The sequence below is a fragment of the Delphinapterus leucas genome, chromosome 8 (genome assembly GCF_059928025.1).
Source record: "Delphinapterus leucas isolate spDelLeu-1000000601 "Yukka" chromosome 8, BTC_Dleu_Yukka2, whole genome shotgun sequence".
NCBI classification, from domain to species: domain Eukaryota; kingdom Metazoa; phylum Chordata; class Mammalia; order Artiodactyla; family Monodontidae; genus Delphinapterus; species Delphinapterus leucas.
In genome coordinates, this window is record NC_143136.1 from 36,235,806 (window position 1) to 36,253,573 (window position 17,768).

A 17,768-nucleotide genomic window follows, 5' to 3' on the forward strand; every position below is an offset into this window, starting at 1 on the left:
AAAATGATTTGTCAGCTATAATAAACAAATAAGAATTAACTTTATAGGTAATAACATAACTTGTTAATCTTTGGATAGAAAAGAATCTCAAAACTTTTTTCTTAAAGCAAACAAAATCAGATTTTAGATGGACACCCAAGGCCAATATTAGTCTTGTACTCAGTTGTTTTACTGATATGTACCATATCCTCAGTTTACTGAATATTTTTCAGAAATAGTTCGTGATAACTATTATTCATTTATTATCAAATTCAATAAAAAGCAATTTGATTTGTCACCCTATAGTTTGTGCTCCTGGATTTGTTTTTGATGATTAGACCAAGAACAAATCTAGCAATTAGTTCCTCTGTGTGTGTGCGTGTGTGTGTGTGTGCGTGTGTGTAGAACAAGAATCACATGGACAATATTCATAAATGAATCTAGAATTGTAAAAAAAAATAGTCTAGTTTTTCATGTTTAAGTCTTCCAGATGAAAAGCTCAAATTCATAATAAATAGCATTTGAAAATAACAGTTCTTCAAAGAAAAACTATTAATTACTTTGTGTCTGATCCATTGCCACTATATCATTTGGTATTGTAAAGTAACATAATTAAGGGAATGGAGCTATATTTCCAAGAACTTGCTTTTTAATACATTTTAATCTTAATCCGTGTGTCTTTTAAAAACATAAAATATATTTGTTTGATAAAATGATCCCCTACCCATACTTTATGGCAAGGTCATGACTTCTGCCAGAGTCAGAGATAGACAACCTTTTGCCAATCTGATTTTATTATTTATTATTATTTTTTACATTTCTATATTGGTTTCTTAATACTGTCCAAACTAAGAATGTAAATTAAGTCACATGTTCTGGGCAAGGGAAACAGCACGTTTGAGATCATGTAATGCCAAGATGTTGAACCTTCAGCTTGGGCATGAGACTAATGTAATTCTAGATGCAGGGAGTAGCAGAGCATCACATCCTATCTGAGCCATCAGCATGGTAGAAGCCTATTTTTTCCTTATGACCTTATATAAAATATACTCGGAGCACCATCGCTTACTTCTTTGCTAGACTTTTGAAAGAAAATGTTAGCCCTACTTTTCATGTCTCTAAAGACTTTTATGACAAATGGGACCCTATGAGAAGAGTAAGATAAACGTGATGTTTTCTGACCTGATCATTAATATTCAGGCAATCCTATGACAAATTTCTAAGCATTTCTGTTACCTGTGGTCACGAAGTAATGTGATACACCAGAGGAGGCTGAGGCAGATAACAAGCCAGCCCTTTTTTCCATGCTTCACGCCTCCCCCAGCACCCCCCCACCACTGTCCCACCCCATGATTTACTTCTTTTTTAAAAATTTAATTTAATTTAATTTTTTATACAGCAGGTTCTTATTAGTTATCTATTTTATACATATTAGTGTATACATGTCAATCCCAATCTCCCAATTCATCCCCCCCCACCGAACTGCTTTCCCCCCTCGGTGTGCATACGTTTGTTCTCTACATCTGCGTCTCTATTTCTGCCTTGCAAACCGGATCATTTGTACCATTTTTCTAGATTCCACATATATACGTTAATATACGATACTTGTTTTTCTCTTTCTACTTCACTCTGTATGACAGTCTCTAGGTCCATCCTAGAGACTCTACAAATGACCCCATTTTGTTCCTTTTTATGGCTGAGTAATATTCCATTGTATATATGTGCCACATCTTCTTTATCCATTCATCTGTTGATGGACACTTAGGTTGCTTCCATGTCCTGGCTATTGTAAATAGAGCTGCAATGAACATTTTGGTACATGACTCTTTTTGAATTATGGTTTTCTCAGAGTATATGCCCAGTAGTGGGATGGCTGAGTCGTATGGTAGCTCTGTTTGTAGTTTTTTAAGGAACCTCCATAGTGGCTGTATCAATTTACATTCCCACCAACATTGCAAGAGGGTTCCCTTTTCTCCACATCCTCTCCAGCATTTATTGTTTGTAGATTTTTTGATGATGGCCATTCTGACTGATGTGAGATGATATCTCATTGTAGTTTTGATTTGCATTTGTCTAATGATTAATGATGTTGAGCATCCTTTCATGTGTTTGTTGGCAATCTGTATATCTTCTTTAGAGAAATGTCTATTTAGGTCTTCTGCCCATTTATGGATTGGGTTGTTTGTTTTTCTGATACTGAGCTGCATGAGTTGCTTGTATGTTTTGGAGATTAATCCTTTGTCAGTTGCTTCATTTGCAAATATTTTCTCCCATTCTGAGGGTTGTCTTTTCATCTTGTTTATGGTTTCCTTTGCTGTGCAAAAGCTTTGAAGTTTCATTAGGTTCCATTTGTTTATTTTTGTTTTTATTTCCATTTCTCTAGGAGGTGGGTCAAAAAGGATCTTGCTGTGATTTACATCATAGAGTGTTCTGCCTATGTTTTCCTCTAAGAGTTTGATGATGTCTGGCCTTACATTTAGGTCTTTAATCCATTGTGAGTTTATGTTTGTGTATGGTGTTAGGGAGTGTTCTAATTTCATTCTTTTACATGTAGCTGTCCAGTTTTCCCAGCACCACTTATTGAAGAGGGTGTCTTTTCTCCATTGTATATTCTTGCCTCCTTTATCAAAGATAAGGTGACCATATGTGTGTGGGTTTATCTCTGGGCTTTCTATCCTATTCTATTGATCTATATTTCTGTTTTTGTGCCAGTACCATACTGTCTTCATTACTGTAGCTTTGTAGTATAGTCTGAAGACCCGGAGCCTGATTCCTCCAGCTCCGTTTTTCTTTCTCAAGATTGCTTTGGTTATTCGGGGTCTTCTGTGTTTCCATACAAATTGTGAAATTTTTTGTTCTAGTTCTGTGAAAAATGCCAGTGGTAGTTTGATAGGGATTGCATTGAATCTGTAGATTGCTTTGGGTAGTAGAGTCATTTTCACAATGTTGATTCGTCCAATCCAAGAACATGGTGTGTCTCTCCATCTATTTGTATCATCTTTAATTTTTTTCATCAGTGTCTTATAATTTTCTGCATACAGGTCTTTTGTATCCATAGGTAGGTTTATTCCTAGATATTTTATTCTTTTTGATGCAATGGTAAATGGGAGTGTTTTCTTGATTTCACTTTCAGATTTTTCATCATTAGTGTATAGGAATGCAAGAGATTTCTGTGCATTAATTTTGTATCCTGCTAGTTTACGAAATTCATTGATTAGCCCTAGTAGTTTTCTGGTAGCATCTTTTGGATTCTCTATGTATAGTATCATGTCATCTGCAAACAGTGACAGCTTTACTTCTTCTTTTCCGATTTGGATTCCTTTTATTTCTTTTTCTTCTCTGATTGCTGTACCACATCTTCTTTATCCATTTGTCTGTCCATGGGCATTTAGGTTGCTTCCATGACCTGGCTATTGTAAATAGTGCTGCAATGAACATTGGGGTGCATTTGTCTTTTTTTTTTTTTTTTTCAGAATAAACTGGATTTAATCAATTTTATCAGGTTCTTTCATGAGTCTCAGATATTCTTGTATCCTGTATTATTATTTTTTCTTTCAATTTCCATATATACATATTTAATATCTTTATTGGAGTATGGTTTCTTTACAATGGTGTGTTAGTTTCAGCTGTATAACAGAGTGAATCAGCTATACATATACATATGTTTCCATATGTCCTCCCTCTTGCGTCTCCCTCCCACCCTCCCTCTCCCACCCCTCTAGGTGGTCACAAAGCACCGAGCTGATCTCCCTGTGCTATGCGGCTGCTTCCCACTAGCTATCTAGTTTACATTTGGTAGTATATATAAGTCCATGCCACTCTCTCACTTCGTCCCAGCTTACCCTTCCCCCTTCCTGTGTCCTCAAGACCATTCTCTATGTCTGTGTCTTTATTCCTGTCCTGCCCCTAGGTTCTTCAGAGAGCTGGAAATGCTTAACCAATGTCTGATAGGTGCAGGAGGGTGAAAACCCAGCTCCTTGCCTCCATCGTAGGGACAGCACTGAAGTGTGACTTCCCCTCCAGAGCTCTCTGCAGGATCAGGCTGAGGCTGGGACTTTGTTTGGATCTCCTCCCTTCTCTGACCTGCTTCTCCCACTCCCTCACCAGTTTCCCTCAGAAGCACTTCCTGAATAAATCACTTGCACAGAAATCTTTATCTCAGGATGTGCTTTTTATCCCAGATTATAGATCAGGGTCATTGCTAGTCTAATTGGCATTTGGATATGCCATGGGATAGTAGTTTGAATAAAAGTTATCTTCAATTTTATACCTACTACCTTCACAAATCTAAGGCAAGATGTTATTATGGGAATAGTATAGAGGTTTTTATTGTACTACTTTGTTCTGAAAATATCAGTATTCATAAATCATGAGCAAGATGTTGTTAAGGAAATAATATAGAATTGTATAGAATTTTTTACTGTACTACTTTCTCTTGAAAATATTATCACTATTGTTATTTTAAACTGAGTCCCCTGAATTCAGTGGGATGATATTGATATTAGCCAGATTTACTTGTGGATATTGAATGTGTGTGGGGGGTTTGGTTAGAAGGATGGGGGAGAGAGAGAGAAGGAATAAGACAGAAACAGACATTGGCTATGAGGCCCTATGAGATCTTTCAAACTTGACTTAAAGCCATCCTTACTGAGTCTCAAAGATGAATTATGTGATTTATGTGAGTTTCAGAGTAGCTTTGCTTCTCAGCCCTGCCGAATTGCCAGTGCTCTGTCAATGATGCAAATGGGCCTGTTAGGCTGATAATTTCAAGAAGTAATAGGACCAGTGCTCTGTCAGGTTTTATTTTTTTGCATATTCATTTTTCCTTGCTTCTATCCCAAATTTATTTTAGTGTTGGCACACTTTCGCTTATCAGTCCTATGGACATGAAATAAGTTGCTTGGCTATTTACTGTGTTTACATCTTTGCATTTTGACAGTTTAATTATGAATCCTAACGTAAAGCATTCTTTTGCCCCTGTCACTTTATGGACTTAAAAAAAATCAATCAGAGGCTTATGACTATATGAAAAGGTTTGTGACTATTTTACAAGGCTTAATATTGCCCAGGAATGGTTAGGGGATGTCCACTGACCTATAATAAGAATGGTTTCATGAAATATGTACAGTAGATCTTCCTTAATAGATAAACTATTCTCTGATTTATTTAAAAATCCAATGACCTACATATTCATATGTTCAGAAATCCCCCATTTACTAACATTATTTCTCCTTTGAGACCTTCCATCTGAGCAAATCTGTTAAATGAAGTAGAGGAAGCTTTGATCGAAACTAGGCTAAATCCATCGGAACGAATGCCCTGCCACGTGTGAATGGGAGCATTAGAATGCCAGCAAAGGGAAATGAGGTGTGATTCTCTGCCCCTGTCTGCACCACTATCCCCTTACCTTGAAGGTGGGGTTCAGGAAATATCCATACACAAAGAATTGGCTTTAGGAGGTTTGTATTGTTTGAAAACGAGACTTACCACATTCGTTATTTACACAGTATAGTTATTTTTCTTTTTCCTCTAGCAGATTATGCCATAACTCAGAAAGTTCGGGTTCATTTTGTGTCTCAGGTAGCTCTCCTGAGCCAATTCTTAGAAACATGTTTTCAGTAGAAGCCCTTGTGTGTTTTGCAAAATGTGTTATTCTTCTGCAACAGAAAGGCCTCTAATTTGGTGTCTTGCTCCTTCTTTAGTTTGATGAAAAAGTCACAAAGTTACACAACTTACAACCTTTTGTCAAAGGCCTTTTTTGAGAAAGCTGTTCATCTTGGTTTTATCTGATAGAGAAGAGGATTTTTTAAATCCTTTGGGAACTCATTTGGTTGGCCTGTCCTTATTTGCCTACTTTTTATTTTTTATGAGACTTTGCAAAAAATCTGCTGTTTACATATCAAAGCCACATCATTTGAAAAAACTTAAGGCCAGGGTCATAAATACAGCTCATGAAGTCACTCAGCAACCAGAGAATGTTTTCAACAGATTGGAAAATTAAATTGAATTATGTATCAGAAAAATTGGCAGTAAGGTCAACAGCTAGAAATGTAAATGTCTTTGTGTGAAATGACATGGACTTTGCTTTTATGCTTTATTGGCACTGTGCTTATAGTATTTGCCCACCCGTATTATTAAGGTTAAAAATGTCTAAGGACTTACTAAACATATTTCGAAATGGCACAGTTAGGAAGAGATGTGTAGCAACAAAATGAAAATTTTAGCAACCAAAATATTTGGAAGTCTGAGCTTTTAGTGTGTTACCAGTTAGTTTTTTCGGGGTTGGGGGGATCTTCTCTTTTGACTTTGTGTTTGATTTATACATATTGTTAGCCAAAGGTAGGCATGATTTAATTACATGTACAGTTTATATTTGTAGAAAACTTGACCTCCAAGATATTTAGAATTCTTTCTCAGCTGACCTCTGGTCTCAAGTCATTACTTCTCAATATCCAGTTAGAGATATAGGCACTCAGCAAGTCATACAGGAATAGAATACAATGTAAATCCAGGGGTCTTGACTCCATGGTCCAGTAAGCTGGTTATAAAATGACAAGGAAACCTGTGAGAAAAAGGAAGTCCTCCAACTGAAAGATGGGCTGTAAATATGAAATGCTGCAGATCAGGCATGAACATGTTATTGGGTTTTGAAGCAAATAACATACCCTCTTTTGATTTCAGCATTAAATTAATAAAGTAGGAAAAGATGGCCCTGCAAACTTCATAAAATAGGTACTCTTTCATTTCAGAATCACTGGCTTGAATTCATAGATTTAAAGATTGTAGTAATATTAATATCTCCTAGGATAGCAGTATCTCAAAGTTATTCAGTGACTTAAGGATGGCCCTCTAGATAGTGGTCTCAATTTAGTCCTCCTTACATATAAAGACTATCATTAATTAGCACTTTTTAGGCAATTTCAGCCAAAAAGCTTGGGGGAGATGCTGTCTCTGTTTGTGCTCTGGGTAAAGAGAATGTTGATTGTAGCTGTCAAACGTATACCACCCCTATTCCCATTCCTAAATCTAATTGAAATAGAGCATTTTACGTAAAAGAAAATATGAAGACTCCTTTTTCCCCGTCCTTCACAAAACTTGTACCAAAGAATCAGAGGAAAGAAATATGACAGCACACTCTTCTATCTATTCCTTTCATCCCTGATCAGTGTGCAAAGTCCTTAAAAATTAGTTGCTGCTGGGCTTCCCTGGTGGTGCAGTGGTTGAGGGTCCGCCTGCCGATGCAGGGGACATGGGTTCGTGCCCCGGTCCGGGAGGATCCCACATGCCGCGGGGCGGCTAGGCCCGTGAGCCATGGCCGCTGAGCCTGCGCGTCCGGAGCCTGTGCTCCGCAACGGGAGAGGCCACAACAGAGAGAGGCCCGCGTACCGGCCAAAAAAAAAAAAAAAAAAAATTAGTTGCTGAACTATTATAGAAAATTCAGGTTTTTCTACTTTACTCAAATAGACTGCCTTTTGATGATGGTTTTATAAGTTTTTGTCACTATTCTCTAACAAGGAGTGATTGACTCGTTTCACACAGATGAGGGGGTCTCTGTCCTAAATAAGGTATCTCACTTCTAGTGAGCGTGTCTCAGTAGAGACCTGCACTTTTAGTGGAAAGCCTAGTTTTATTATTTATCTAGTTTCTCCAAGTCCTGGGTGATGTCTATAATTAAAGTAGAATTTTTATGGAAGAAATATAAGGAAACACTAGCTTTAGATTCCATTATTTATATGCTTTTCACCTTTGCTTATTCAAAGTAACTTTAAAAAATACATAAATGGTTCCTTTTTTGGCCATTGATTGAAATGATGACCATTTGGCCTGGGGTTAAGTGCATGTTTGTTCAAATAAAGTGAATTAAGTTTAAAGGCCAAAAATTCTGTGTGAAAAATATAACTGAATCACTTTGAAGTCAATTGGAAATTACAAGGTTGTTTAAATTCTATCTGCCAGTTTTGTGCCTAAAATTATTCCTGTAGACAACAGTATTTACTTTCAAATTTCTCTGACTACAACACCCAGTAAGAAATAATTTTTACATCATGAGCTAGTACACAAACACACACTCACACATTTGTTCACACATGTATGTCTGTCTGTTTTGAGTTCTATCTCATTTCCAACTATATCTTTATCTATCTGTATATTTATTCATGAAAGAAAAAAAAAAGCCTTCATGAAACAATACATGTATGAAGCACTGTGGTAATTTTTAATCTATTTAATTGCATTTTGTTATAAAAACTAGTTATGGTATGCTAAATTAATTTTATCATCCACTAATAATTGTGACCCATGCTTCAACAATGATGCAGATTAAGGCTGATTTTAAAAGTTACTTAAGGAAGGAAGGTGGTTTTACTTCCTTGAAGTATAAATGAATATCTTAGTTTAGTGCTGTCCTGAATGTCCATATGCTCATTTCACTTTAGATAATTTATTAAATTTTTTTTTACATTCTCCTCTATCCCAAATAATTTTAATTATTCTACTTCCTAAAAATTTTTTTTTAATATTTTCTGTGTTCTGTATGGGAAGACATCTAGCAAAATATAAGTGGAGGGCCTTGAATATTTGAAGTTGCAAACTTAGAATAAGAAATGTACTTTGATGTTAGTTCTGTCTTTATCCATTCATTTAACAAATAATTATTAAGCATTCAGAGACTATGCTGGGGTTATAATGAGGGCTAACGGTTATTGAACATTTAACACATATAAGGTACAGTTGTAAGCTCTCTAGGGAATCCTATGAGGGAAGTGCAATTATTATCTCAATTTTACAGGTGAGGAAACTGTGCCATAAGGAGATTAATTAATCCTTGTCCAGTTGAAGCCCAGTTTTGAACCCAGCAATTCTAACTTCAGAACTCATACTCATATCCCCTTTTTTCTCAATCATTTCTGTTATCATAGAGCAGAAAGACACAGTCCCTCCTTCAAGGAGGTATGAGGAATAAACAGACTTTTAAACCAGTAATCCCATTGTGGTATGATAACATGTAATATGTTGCATGTGCTGTGTAAGAACAGATGCTTTTGACCCTGGAGGTGACTGAAGCTAAGGCAGAAAATGTTCAGCAAGAAAAAATAATGTTTTATAATTATTTCAGGACAGAGTCAACTCATATGTTAATAGACTGCTTTTCTTTTTATATCTGAATGTATTTGATACATTTGAGATATAAATATGCGATAAATGTATGTTTTTGTTTTGTTTTTGAAAGTACTATTTTTGCCAATGTTTTGACAAAGTAGCCAAAGCTAGTAAATTTTTTGGAAGTTTGCCAACAGTTGTTTCACAGAATACTCATGGAAACTAGGAATAACCAAGGCCCAGCACTTTGTGAATTCAGTAGCCATGGTGCCAGGTACTTGAGGTGTTAGTAGAAACCAGGTATGTGCCCAGAGCTGGGAACACCACTGGTAAATGTTTCCAAAAGGAACCTGTTCAGTTCTGTATTTGCTTTTGCCTTTTGGTGCTAATGTGTTTAGAAAATTTTGACTTAGATTGTGCACCATCCCCCATTCCAGTACCTAAGACTTCCTAGAGATGAGGAGGGAAGGAAGAAAATGAGACAGGACTCTTTATTTAATTGCATCTATCGTTGTATAGATTAGGTAGGTAAAAAGTAGTAAAGTTGCCAGGAATCTGGTTTTGGCTAAGTTCCTCCATGGTACATGCTCAAGTGTGGCTTGGACAAGGGGATTGCACTTAAGAAAGCACAGACTGCTTTGTTTTCAAGAATGCTCTCTTGCATCTACTAACTTTGTTTTGCATGCTTACAGTATTCTGATGTGTCAGATGGCACAAGCGAAGTTTTATTTATACTAGAAAGAAACCTGTCTGTGAGGGAAGTGTTTCATTTAATAAATTGTAGGTTTGGGGTGCATGGAATATTTGTTCTAAAGTGGAGTTTGCATGGCACAAAATTTTCAGTATTTATTATCTTACCGTTTTCAATAGGTTGTATGAGAAGATCTTGAGTTATTGTGAGTTAGGCTTTTAACATGTGGTCCATCAGGGCCTGCTGCTGACTGTTTAGCAAAGATGGGACTCCCACTTCCAGAAAAATGAGAAATATGCATTTGATGCTTTCTTAGGGCTCTATATTCCTGTATATCCCCAACTAACCACTAAGCACAAAATGTACAGATTCTCCTCCCAAGGTGTTTACTATATGATGGGAGAAAGAGGTTTTATAGTTACACAATGTAAAGATGATAAGTGTCATAAATGTGAAATAGGACTAGTGCCGTCTCCCTTCAAAGGAGGGAGAAAGTATTGCCAACTGCAGTGTATATACATATACAGATATATACATAATCTTTTAGTGCATCACAGAATACATCTCTACAGCAACACTTGTCTGCAAATGTTACTTTTGTATATGCATTTATATTTGCAGAGTACATTAATTCCCTTTAGATGCTCAATTCTATCTACCCGCATGGTACAAAAGTGCTATATGCATAGGCTGTCTTTTCTAATAAAGAAATATTATAGTAAAAGAGAGGTTTTTATTAAACTAATGCAATAACAACATTTTCTTTGAGGATTTAACACATCATTTTTAATAATAAAAATCAAATTGTCATTGTTGTGCCCTGTATACCTTTTATTCAAATCAGACTAAGTACTCTGGCTTCATGGCTGAGCAGTACTCTAGGGGGTGATGGGGGAGGTGAGCATTTTTTAGCATAACACAAATGAATTTCAGTAGTCGGCTTTGTAGTGGGGTTGTAGATTATGAATATGGGACCCAGGGAAACCTGTTTATATTTGTGAGCAGAGGAGAACGTGCCTCTCAGGAACGTCTAGAAGGAAATGAGACTGGAGGTTAGGAGAGAACTGATTTCGTTAGGTCAGCTTTCAGGTGGTAGGATGTCAATACTCTGTTCAGCCAAGAGCTCGGTTCACAGCTTCAACTAACTGTGCATTAACCACTGAAACTGAAGAGTTCACTTTGTACAATTAGGCTAAGAATTTGGTATCACCTGGTTTTCATCAGAGGATACCACTTTTTGGCTCTCACGTCAGCTGGAACCAGACATTTCAGAATTGTATGAAGTTAAGGCTAACCAATAAGCATGGAAAAGGGGTGGTGAAACGTGAAGAGTACCTTCAGCGGGAACTATGTGATAGACAGGTCATGCTCAGTGGCAGGATGTGGGGTTAGCCCATATGGGTGCCAGGGCCTCTTCCACCTCTGACCCTCTGTAATTTTAATCTGTAAAATGGGGGTATATGTGCCTTTGAAACTTGATTGGTTAGGACATCATTTGTTTTAAGCAAATGATGAACTAAAATATATTTTCAGACCCACTACTACAAAGTAAATATGTTTCAACCCATACACCCTTAAAGAGATGTAACTTGATTTCTGAAAAGGACCTTCATTTTAAAAGCTTATATACTTTATTATTGATACATCCAACAATTAATAATTAAAATACATTATAAAGGAATAGAGCTAATTTTCTCTAAAATAACCAGTCCAAATGATTCTGTAGAAGTGGCAAGCATATATTTTTCCCTTTGGCATTGCAATCAGTAGTACATATAAGCTTTCTTTGGGATTTATATGACATTCTAATATCTATCTTTGGGTTGTAACCTAACACTTTCAAACTATGATATGCTATGTATGTTATATGATATATGAGTATTTCGGAGGTTATCTTCAAAAGTTTATGTTAGAATAAATATGTGAACAGAAATGTAATTTACAGAAATGAAAATAGTCTCTGGCTAGTTTGAGGCTTTTTCCAAAGCATAGCACTGGGGTTTGGCTGGGCCAGTTTTTTCAATACACACCTGGTGTATATCACTTTAAAAAGTAAATTATGCCTCATTAAATCACAATTAAATGGAATCATGATCATTTGTTTTCCTGGAAGGAAGATGTTTTGCATATTGAAAGCCTAATTTGTTGCAGGTGACAAAAAGGCTGAACAGATTAATATCACTTCATTTTGGGGGTAGTGTTCGCTGGTTAGTTTGTGTATACTCCAGTAGTTCTGAGTTATATTAATGTGGACTATATTATTTTCACTTCAAAAAGTCTTCTACCACTTTATCAGTTTTTGCACTTTTTTTTTTTTTTTAAGCTTTTAAGGAAACAGAAGCTTCTCTTGGTATTCTGGATTAGTCACGCTCTTTCTCTTCCTTCAAGTGTTCTAATACTATCCAGTCCCTCATTTGCCCTCTCCCTTTGCCTGGCCTCATAACTCTCTCTATGTCTATGCATTATGTACATTTTGACTCCCCGCCAAGTTAAATACCACCTCTTCCAAAACGTTCTCCCTGAGTCTTGCGATGGCAATACTTTCACCCTCTTTTGAACTGAGATGGTACTAGTTCTGTCTGAAATTTATGACACTTATCTTTCACATTGTGCTTCTGTAAACCATTGTATAGTAAACTCCTTGGCAGCAGAACCTATGTCTTATTAATCTTTCCATTCTTTTATGAGCTTTGAACCAAGTTGTAAATAGGGAGTGAATTACTAGACTGATCTGTCATTTTTTGGCAATAGGCGTATTGAATTTGGGGGTTCTCTAGATAATCAGTGGGAGATATAACCTAATCGTAGAGAATTACAAATGTCTAGGAAGTATGAAGAAGAGATATCTGTTAAAATCTAGTCAGTAATGATCTTCAGTGACCTCCCCTGGAGTGACCTGGGAGGTCTGATGGGCTCAGCTCAGATTCCTAAAACCTGGCCCAGGCTTGGGTTCTCTTCTTGTTCTCTTAAAGGATTTAAGAGGATTTAAGGGCCCATCAAAGGCAGTTTCTCACCCGTCCCAGACGAATCCTCAGGGGCTAGTACAGAAACTTGGAAGTAAATTTTATAGAGCCAGTCATGGTAATGTTTCCCAAATATTTCTGAGTATCAGCATGTATTTTGCACACTAACGATTTGGAGCAAACTATATAAATTGTTGAAGGAATATGAAAATCATAATAAAAAGAAAAGCTCTTCAAATAAGAAAGCTCTTCAACAGAAATCGCAGATTCAGAAACTCTAAGGTCATTTAAGATGTCACAAATATTATTAAAATACTAGTAATAATAAGCATAGCAACTTTTTATTTAAAAAATTAGCCCTAGTTCTTTTTTTTTTTTGCCACATCATGTGGCTTGTGGGATCTTAGTTCCCCCGTCAGGGCTTGAACCTGTACCCTCAGCAGTGAAAGAGTCAAGTCCTTGCCCCTGGACCACCAGGGAATTCCCAGCCCCAGTTCTTTGTTTTGTCTGTAGAGATAGCCTGTATTAGCAATGAAGCTAGATGGCATTATATTATCTCTTGTTTTGTGCTTTGAGTTATTTTGCTTTTATTGAAGTTTTCTGCCAACCTCATGTATTCTTTGCTGGTGCTGGAAATAATGTGGAGCTTACAAAATCCTCCATTAAAAGACTAGGGAGAAGGCCAATTTGAGGCTCTTTTTGCCCAGCTCCCTTCTTTTTTCAGTGACCTGTAACCCGAGAACTCTGGTAGAAGGTGCCTTTCTACCCTGTGCAGAGGTTTGTTCTACTCCTTTTCAGCCAACACGTTTCCTGGTCTTACACAACCTCAGCTAACACCATGGAGAGAATTGTTTATAATCTCTCCCTTGAGAAGGCTCTGTTGCCTATGATGAGGAAAACACTGAATGACCACTTTACTGAATACTTGCAATATGTTTTAATAAGATTACTGACATGAAATTTTAATAAGCGATATCCTGGTTAATTTATTAATTTCCCTCAATTTTCACATTCTCAATATTCATGACCTTTCTCTTCATAAAAGTACATCTTTTTTTCAGTGCCCAGGTGCCTTGCCAGGTTCTCTATATCTCAGGCTGCATAATGGGAATGTCCAAGTGACACCTCCTGCCTGGCTGGTTGATAATTAATTGCCAGACAACATAGTAGCAAGGGCTTTAGAAATAGTTATGCAAGATAAATTATTAATTTATGTTCTATTCAAGACAGTTTCAATATGATAAACATTTACTTATCTTGATAATTAGATGGGGTGATTTGTGGTATACTTAAGTTATGCCGTACATTTTCTTCCGATCTGTTTCCCCTATGATGATTTTAAACTAAATAAAACGAGCTTTACATTTATGTGCCCGCAGAATTTTGACTATGTTTTTAAAAATCCCTGCTTAAGTCGTTAAAAGCACATAACCAAAATGAAGAAGGCTCAACAAAACAACTAAAACTCTTCTTGTGCCCACCAGTTAGCCACTTGTTATTGAAAATGTCTGAGGTAAAAAGAATCTGCTTTGGGACCAGGGTTACACAGATGAGACTTTAAGTAAATACTTTAGAACAGTGTTCTCATTCTCCAGGGCAGCAGTGGCCACCTTGTTGGTTTGAGACTTTATCTTCAATTAGGCGAATAAAACAGAGGCAACAGTATAGTCCACCAACCCCTTAAAATACAAATATTGTGTCTCATTCACTTCAGAAGTGATGCTGATGAGCAGTCATTTACAAGGTTGCTTTGTCTTGATTTTTCTTAGAGATGGATTCATTTCCCTGTAAGGTTGTCCAACATGTAAAAAATGCAGGGGAAGGAACTCCACAATTTCAATGTGGGAAAAAAAGGTAAACCAAGCTGAACAAGAAATAAATAAAAGAACTCTATCCTTAGGAGTGATTTTGTTTTCTATTGATTAGGAATAAACAGACTTACAATTTTGAACTTCGTCCATTAGAACAATATTTTTTGTTTTTTCAATACTTTGTACGGAATTTTTGCCATAGTGTCCTCCACAATTTGTGTAAATAATTTCACGGAAGAAAGAGTTTACAGACTTTGCCTTTGAGAGATCTTAAGTATAATCATATAACCAGCATAAAGAATATATCCATGTAGATCCTAAAACTTTTCCAAATTTGGTAGTCTGACATTTAGTAAAATGCTAAAGTTACTTATGAGAGAGAGAAAAAGACAGAGAGAAGGAGAGTGGTACCAACTTGTCCTTCATGTGCAAAGTTCATTGTTAAAGAAAGCTCAGAAAATATCAATCTTAGTATCTTATTAGTAATGGAAATTGGTATTGATCGTCTTTTATGGTTTAATTTTTTATTTAATTTTAATTTTTTAATTTTGTTGAAGTATAGTTGATTTACAGTGTCGTGTTAGTTTCTGGTATACAGCAAAATGATTCAGATATATATATATATATTCTTTTTCATATTCTTTTCCATTATGGTTTATTACAAGCTATTGAATATAGTTCCCTGTGCTGTACAGTAGGATCTTGTTGTTTATCTGTTTTATATATAGTAGTTTGTATCTGCTAATCCCAAACTTCCTCCCCTGCCCTTTCCCCTTTGATAACCATAAGTTTGTTTTCTATGTCTGTGAGTCTGTTTCTGTTTTGTGAATAAGTTCATTTGTATCATATTTTAGATTCTACATATAAGTGATATCATATGGTGTTTGTCTTTCTCTGTCAGACTTACTTCACTTAGTATGACAATCTCTAGGTCTATCCATGTTGCTGCAAATGGCATTATTTCATTCTTTTTTTATGGCTGTGTAGTATTCCATCGTATATATAGGAAATTGGTATTGATTTTAAATTCACATCCCTCTTGCTTCTGCACACATTAATTTGGAGAATTTTGTCTTAGAAACAAATTTGTTATTAATATTTCAGGTTGCTTAGTCCAAGTGGAAAGTAGGATAACTTAAGGCAGAGCTGACTTTTAATTTCAGAAAGAAAATTAATACTTAGATTGTATAACATTTTCTGGAAGACAAGTGTCTCACTTGTTGCTTCTTTCTGAAAGCATGACAAGAAATCAAGATTTTCTTAGAATCATTTCAGCAGTAGGGTAGTTTTATATACATGCCCTACTTTGACCTTTCCTTGGGCACTCACGCACACAGACACACACTTGTTAACATTTTTTTTTGGCTTCATTGTATGGCATATTATAGTCTCATTTGGAAAGACTTCTCTAATCAAAGTAATGACAACCAAACTGGCAAGAGGTATCAGATGGCATGCCTCTTGTAGGTTCCTTATAGTAAAATTGTCTTACATGATGTTTTGAGTGGTGATTACTCCCGGAAGCTGATAACAGTGTGATACACATTCCTGTAAGCGACATTTGCTTCACTATATTATAATGCATTATTTTTTAAAACCGCCTACCTTACCCTGAGGATTTTTGGCCAACTAGAGATGGTATATTTCTTTGGTATCCAATGCCTTTTTGGCCTATTGGCCAAAGACGGCCTATTTAGCCACATCTATTACAAATCTGATAGTGTTTCTTTGCATTAATATCCCCTAAGTGGAAATGCCTTTGGCATCTACTTTTACGATTTGGGGTTATCCCCATCTGTTGTAAGATACAGAGGTTAACATCTTAGCTTTTTCTGGGGGATAATCCTAGGCCCTGATCTCATACTGCCCTGAGAAGGGATGTTAGCTGGGAATGTAAAGTGATGCCTCTGTGTGATAGTCCAACAAGTGTGCAGAATGGAAATGGATCTGCTTTTGCCCCAAGTACTGCAGTGTTCTAACCCAGGTCTCTAGCCTTTTTTTTGCGTCTGTACTACTTTTCTTTAGACTTGTCAACATTTTTCTTTTCTTTGTGAATTCTCTGTCAGCAGAGCAGCACATGAAAACACCAGTTTTTTTTATGTAAAGCATTCTATTTGGATGGGTCACACAGTCAGAAAGTATCTGAGCCTATCTTGGCATTCTCTGAAGTGCGCTGTGGCCTGTTACCGGATGTGACTATACTTCCGTTGCTTTAATGGTGGGCTTGGAGCGTCCCCATGAGGGCATCTCATAAAAAGGTTTGGGTGCCCTCTGGTACATATGCAAGGAAACCTATTATGTGTGTGGATTGGGAAGTTAATAGAGGCCAAGTTATAGCCATTTGCTTTGTGTCTTTTTTTTTTTTTTTTTTTTTCTTCTTGCCATAAGAAACATCTATATTGAAAACAGTGTCCGGTCACACAGAAATTCAGCCAAACTTTTTTTTTTAAGTCGATGTAAATCTCCCATGCTGTTTAAATGTCGGAACTAAATTTACCAAACTTGGCAGATTTGTAAAGCTGAGCAGGACTGCCAAGTGTTCCCAGTTTCAAGCAGAGAGAGTTCTAACAGTTCCTGAAATACTTGTAGGAGGCACCTGGTGGTAATTGCAGTTTCACAATTCTTCTGAGCGCCTACCTTGCTAGCTGGCATCTCTGTACACTGATGATTATTACGGTGATGATAAAGTGTCAGAATAGAATGTTCCAAAATAAGGCACAGCCCCCAGAGAGCAAGCACGTTCCCACCAAATCTTCCTGCTGGAGAACCCGCAGGAATTAGACTGAGGTTCTTGACATCACAGCCACCTGGTTACACCAAACAGATAAAGGGGAAGAGGGGCGCAATACGGAAACCACACATGCATACCTGCAGATATAACTTGGCCTACTTTTTTTTTTTTTTTCCATTTAATCAGGGATTGTTGTCTGAGATTCTGCGTAAGGAAGAAGACCCTCGGACAGCATCTCAGTCTCTTTTAGTAAACCTGAGGGCTATGCAGAATTTCCTCAATCTGCCGGAAGTGGAGCGGGACCGCATATACCAGGATGAGAGAGAGCGGAGCATGAACCCCAATGTGAGCATGGTCTCATCGGCCTCCAGCAGTCCCAGCTCCTCCAGAACCCCTCAGGTGAGATATTCGCTCCACTGACTTTTCACTCTTAGCCTTGGAGATATCTTGCCTTCACTGCTACTGTGTTTTCCCTCAAAAACTAAGAGACATAA

General features: G+C 36.8%; 1 protein-coding gene across 1 annotated transcript in view; it reads left to right on the forward strand.

The window, feature by feature from the left end:
• Positions 1 to 17,768, forward strand: part of SATB2 (SATB homeobox 2) — a 189,835-nt gene that overhangs the window by 111,644 nt on the left and 60,423 nt on the right. Inside the window, exon 7 of the mRNA XM_022567336.3 lies at positions 17,461 to 17,673. Coding sequence (XP_022423044.1) covers positions 17,461 to 17,673 — 213 coding nt within the window. The remainder of the gene's footprint in view (positions 1 to 17,460; positions 17,674 to 17,768) is intronic.